General features: G+C 39.6%; 1 protein-coding gene across 1 annotated transcript; it reads left to right on the top strand.

Moving 5' to 3' along the window:
- The first annotated feature begins 958 nt into the window (after window positions 1-958).
- Window positions 959-5,848, top strand: LOC124001927 (paired box protein Pax-1-like). The gene is made up of 5 exons (XM_046309092.1): window positions 959-1,261; window positions 1,727-2,353; window positions 3,313-3,446; window positions 3,766-3,973; window positions 5,145-5,848. Exons 1-5 carry the CDS (start codon window positions 1,258-1,260, stop codon window positions 5,168-5,170), a joined length of 999 nt encoding a protein of 332 aa, XP_046165048.1. The 5' UTR covers window positions 959-1,257; the 3' UTR covers window positions 5,171-5,848.
- Window positions 5,849-6,259: the final 411 nt, after the last annotated feature.

Below are 6,259 nucleotides of genomic sequence, written 5' to 3'. Positions count from 1 at the left end.
TACAAGACCTGTAGTGAAGTGGCCAAGAGAGAGGGGATAGTGACACTGCACCTTGTTACCGTTGGTTCGACTGTGAACTTTTACTAGTGACATTTTGCGAGCTTATAAACTATACCTTCTTAATTTCCACAGGAAACACAGAGAACATGCTGGGATAATGCTAGCCTCAGGAATTCAGTCAATATCCTATAGTCTAGGAGCATTGCAACCCACAAAGGTATCGATTACATGAGCCCTATAGCATGTTTGATGCTAAGGATGGAGGTGTAAAAGGCCTTACCGGTTAGTGAGTCCCTTGGTCTGGGTTGTAATCGAAACTTCATGTGACACTATTATGCGATTCCCATGGTGTTTCGCGCGCCATAAGAGGCCGGAACTATGAGCGAGCTCCCAGGCGGGACGCACCGGCGGTCAGTTGGTTCCACAATGGACCAAAAAACGCAACTGGAAAATATATTAGCAATTGTGCCGACTTAATTTTAATAGCATAATAATAGTAGGCATTGCAATATAAATACATTGATTGAAATAAAAATGGAGTTGGCAAAAATGGATTTTGTGAAAATGTATCAAAGTGGATGGAATGAAACAAATCTGAAATATTATGGTTTAATGATACACATTGGTGGATAAGATTCTAATAGTTATTTGATCAAAATGTATAGGCTACACTGCAGGCTCTATTGCCAAATGTCACTCACAAAATATTGTAAACACAGTCTACATTAGTGGAGAAGTGCCCATTGGAAGTCCATCCAAAGCACAACTCACCTCATTCGAAAGAATCTCTTCAATGGTTTACAATGTATTTTCTATTTACCAATGCATCGCGTTCAATAAAATGTTTCCCCTCAGTCACTTAGTCCCTATGTAAAATACAGAGAGAGGTTGAATTGCGCAAACCGGATGGTGCATGTGTGCAACAGCCTATCCACGGTCAGGACGGCCAATGAAACAAAACCAGAACTCCAGCGTGGTAAAATTGACGTAGACGGACGCGTCAAATTAATCCCAACAAACTTCAGCCTCTGGGATAACTAAATTTTGCCTTTATCAGATGAAGATCACTTCAGTGCCGTCGTACAAAGCATTTTCTCTCGAAGCACTGTGATAGAAGAGGGAGAAGAACAATTGGAAGGAGTCTTTTAAGAAGTCCACATTTTTTCTCAAAGTTTTGCTTCCTTCGTGCAGAAGGGAGAACCACCGCATTCAACCATTGAAGGGCAACTATTTCAAAGCATCTCGAACCACAGGCAAATGGGTAAGCTTGCGTTAACATCGGCATGCTTCAGTGAAAGAAAGCGTATGGAGGCATAACCATGCTTAACACGCCTGTATAACGCCAGAAATAACTATACAGTTGATTTCGGGTTGTAGATAAAGTGGACATATCCCTTTACAGAACGAATGGAAGGATAGTTTATACCACAGACAAGTCTTTTTCCGCGATATGCTAATGCGGCATATTCATAATTAAGTTCATATTCAATGGTTGATTTATTAAAAATGTATGTACAGAATATCGAAATGAATTGACATAAAACTTAAAAAGTGGCAAAAGTGGCACTAAGATCCAAAGGTAAGTTAAATGTCGCCTCCTGATGTGATTAGTAATAACAAAAACGTACAATAGCTCGCCATTTTGCATGGTTAAATTTACTGTGCGAGTATGGAGTTGTGTCTGCTTTCATGACTGAATATGTTAATGCATCTTTATTCCCGTTAGAGCAAACCTATGGCGAGGTGAATCAGTTGGGTGGTGTATTCGTCAATGGACGACCTCTGCCTAACGCCATACGACTACGGATAGTGGAGTTGGCCCAGCTTGGAATCAGACCCTGTGATATTAGTAGGCAACTTCGCGTCTCTCACGGCTGTGTGAGCAAGATATTAGCTCGGTACAGCGAAACAGGTTCCATTTTACCCGGTGCCATCGGGGGGAGCAAACCACGGGTTACCACACCGAATGTAGTGAAGAACATAAGGGATTACAAACAAGGTGACCCGGGGATATTTGCGTGGGAGATCCGGGACAGACTACTAGCAGACGGAGTTTGTGACAAATACAACGTGCCCTCAGTCAGCTCCATTAGCCGGATTTTACGGAACAAGATTGGAAATCTTTCCCAGCCAAACCAGTATGAGAGCAGCAAGCAAGCCCCCACACAGGCCGGCCTCTCTTACAACCACATATACCCTTATTCATACCCCAATGGTATGTCACCCAATGGCAAAATGGGCAGCGGTCCGGGAGTACCCGTGACGGCCGGCCATGTGAACATATCAAGGGCCTGGCCATCGGCACACACTGTCACCAACATTCTGGGTATCAGGGCCTTCATGGATCATCAAGGTGCGTACTATTGAATCTATTTTCTAGACAAATGATTGCTTGTTGATTTATATGGCACCATACATACACACAGTTCTAACCCATTTCCCAATAATTGTCAAAGTGCATTTGGGGTGACTGGCTTGAGCTATTGGACGTGCTTTTCAGTTTATGACTAATTTGTCCATGATGTATGATTTATAAATCATGGTTTAACGTGTAATCATCAGGGAGGATATTTGCCCTAAAAATCTTTGTAGGCCTTGGTTTTGTGCCTCACAAGGAACACGACTTACTCTGCAGGCCTACTCACTGGCGCCTAGGCAAGCACCTTGCTTAGGCTATCCGTTAAAGCCTCCTCGTTCCCCGTAGGACCTAAGGTCACTCACTATAAGTTCCTACTCGTCATGTTCTTAGTGATATGTTGCCTGTAGGGCCCAGATGTATTGTCGGCCATGGCTGCAGCGCTGCCATCAAGGAAACACATTAAGGTAGCAAGTAGGCCTATAGCATGTAGCCATATTCGAAAGAGCATAATTATTATGCATGCTTGTACAATGATGCGATATAATAATCGATCATTTGACGTGGCATTGAACATTTTAAATAGCTATAAACGTGTGATAGCCTTGTCCACATTTCCTCCAATAGATTCCTGACGAACAGCTTATAAAGTTCTTGATTCAGAAACGAAAACAATAGGTCTGGCTTGGATACGCACAATTACGCACACTATTCCTCATCTCAAAACGTATTGTTCTGATAGCATTTGAAGAAATATATCCGATATAACGTGCAATATTAATATTAAGTATAACATATAATTTAGGTCTCATTTAATATTTTACAGTTTCAACGGCTGCTTTCTTCATATAGATTCATTTGATAGTTAGTTATGAATATCAATAGATCAGAGGCATTTTGACAGTTTTCCCCTAATGATCTTACATGTAAAGTGCAATTTTCTGTTTCCGAATCAGCAATTGCTGGAGCAGAGGGATATCCACAGAAAATGGAAGACTGGAGTAGTATCAACAGAGCGACGTTTCCCTCGGCACAAGCAGTCAACGGAATTGACAAATCAGCCATTGATGCAGACATAAAATATGCACAGGTAAAAACAAGAACTGATATAAATGCATAAGACTATAGCTGTGTCCTTTATCTGCAGAGACTGGGTTCGAAGTGTAACATAATATAGTGTGTATTGAAAGGCATTCATCTGTTTAATATAGGCTTGGTATTCGCAAGTTGTTTTAATGTTCGTCAAAATGTTCAACGTTTGCTCCAGCACTATTCAAGGAAGATTAATATGACATAGGGTGTATTGATATATACTGTATACACACTTATGTCATAGATGTGCAAATGTTTCGTTCTGGGAAACGTAAATCTGACATACTTTCTTTGTGTTTGTGCGTATTTTCTTGCAGCCGTCATCGACATTATCCAGTTATGTCCCTGCTTGTGCCTACTCACCTTCAAACCAGTACGGCGTTTATAGCGGGCCAGGTAGCTATGTGACCCCTGGGCACCCTTGGCAGTCCCAGAACTCGAGTTTGTCCCACCCAAGCAGCGGCATGACGATGCACGCTGGAGACATCCACTCTACAATGCCGTTCAAACATCCATCGCGAGAAGGTAGGCCAGATCCTGTTTGATAGTGTTCCATTCGGATCACAACTGCGGTATCTCAATTTTAGCATAATTTAGCATAATTCACTGGCAGCTGACTCGTTTCCCTCCAAGTTTCCTTTATCAATGGCAAAAACAACATCGTTATTGTAAGTTCAATAACAAGCGGTAAAATAACAATGTGCATTTTTATAATTTTGTATTTACTTTTTTAAAGCCTATTCAAACACACACGCTTATTATTAGGTAACCATTAATCTAACACCGGTTGTCTAATTGTGGACATTAAATAGTAAATTATGTCACTGTCAAGTCCCACAATAATTATATTTATATGTTATAATGGGGGACTAAAATATATAGGGCATTAGTGCAAAATAAATCTAAGTCTACATTAGCAAAGGGTCTCGAAATTGTAGCAGCCTAAAATATTGATGTAGGCCTAATGGTGCGGACCTATAGTGTTTCTATGACAGCTAAATTATCATTCTTTTAGGCTGAGATAGGCCTAAATAGGTGCTTGAACTAAGTGATCGCGGCCCTTATACATGTATTATTCATTTACATTTACATTTAAGTCATTTAGCAGACGCTCTTATCCAGATTATTCTACTTATGCTTTGATTAAAACATGTTCTTATCCCTTTGATAGCTGCTGTATATTTTAATTTCAAATTAAATATATGATACAATTAAAAACATTTAGTGTTCTAAAAAAATATATACGTTATTAGCCAACATTTACAGATGATATGGTCTTGACAAAAATAATGCATGAATACATTTGATGATGAATCGAGGTGTGAACCCAAGAAGACAAATGTGGAAGTTTTATTGCAGCATGTGATCCATGTTGTCAGTAAATTCATTCATAGTGTACAATTTAAATGTCATGTGAAGTTTAGAAAAATAACATTGTGTAAAACAATGTGGAATACTTTAAATATGGTATCAAATGAATAGCCTTATAGTGTAACATTGACTATTGTGATTATTAGTAACCTATTTTGTATTTAAATGTTGCATGTCTTAGTCTAACTTTCAGGTCATTCAGGTCTGTATAGGCCTAAGATAAAATCATTTTGGTTTTTAATAAATATTGGTATTTTTTAGTTTTGCTGAAATAAAGAGTAATGGCTTGTGTGTTATACAAACGTCTTCTGTTTGTGTTCTGCAGGAGACAGAAAGCCCCCCAGCCCCTAAGCAAGCAACTGCAGCAAGAGGCGTTGAGCAGTGTACACGGACTCAATCTCCCTACCTCATCGTCGTAAAGCCAGGGAGCTCGTGCCGCAAACCGAGGACTCAAAACTCACATTAGGACTATGTAAGGAGCTGCAGACCCTTATCTATTTGAGGGCATTTCAAGAATACAAACAGTAAGTGCAAGCACTATTTATGATTTGTTTGCCAAAGTGTTAACTATTGAATGGGCCCTTATAGCCTAACACATGTGCATACAAATGTAGCCAAATATAGATAGACTCCAGTCGGTCTGTGGCCGTATGAATGTAAACTTATGAGGATGTTGAACTGTACTGGAGTCCCCTGTCCTCAGGCAGCAGAATTAGTGGTTGGGGGTTGTGTCGTCTTTTCATTGAACTACTTCATGTATATTTCTGTAAAAGACTGCAGGATTTAAATGCAACAATGTCTGTCATTGATGTTTCATTAAACAAGTTTGCTATAGTTGACAATGGAACTGTATCCTGTACACGCAGTAAATTGTTTTCTTAATTGGTTACAAATCTGGTTTCTACAGACCAACTCAACGATGTGAACAAAGTCATACAGTGTACATGTAAAATAGATCATTGCAAAAGCTTTAATTATATATTTTTATAAATCCATTGTAAATATTCTAAATAAAGGCATTGTAAAATATAACTGTTCCTGTCATTATAAAAATGCTAAACAAGTACTGCATACCATCTTTCTAAGTCAAATGTGTTTGCTTAGCGATTTAAAGCGCAGATACAGAATGCACTGGGTGTCGCAGATCATTAGGAAGCTGTTAGAGGAAGAAATTAGATTTCTATATCAGCAAGATGGCCAAAATTGATATGTGAAGTTATCGGTATGTATGAGGGAAATCACTGCGTATCATGCTGGAACAACGTGTAGGTTTGCCCTCATGGGCGCTACAGTGCTTCTGCGTTAATGGAGCTTACTGCTTTTGGCGCCTCCAGTGATGGTATCTTAGCTCCTTCTTCTGGCTACTTGCCATAAGGCAAATTAAATAACTAATCAAGAGCATGAGCATGTTATTTTGCAATAAAGGCTGCGTTTGGGATA

This window comes from Oncorhynchus gorbuscha, linkage group LG17, assembly GCF_021184085.1.
Source record: "Oncorhynchus gorbuscha isolate QuinsamMale2020 ecotype Even-year linkage group LG17, OgorEven_v1.0, whole genome shotgun sequence".
In the NCBI taxonomy this organism is placed as follows: domain Eukaryota; kingdom Metazoa; phylum Chordata; class Actinopteri; order Salmoniformes; family Salmonidae; genus Oncorhynchus; species Oncorhynchus gorbuscha.
This window is presented reverse-complemented; position numbering and strand designations above follow the sequence as displayed.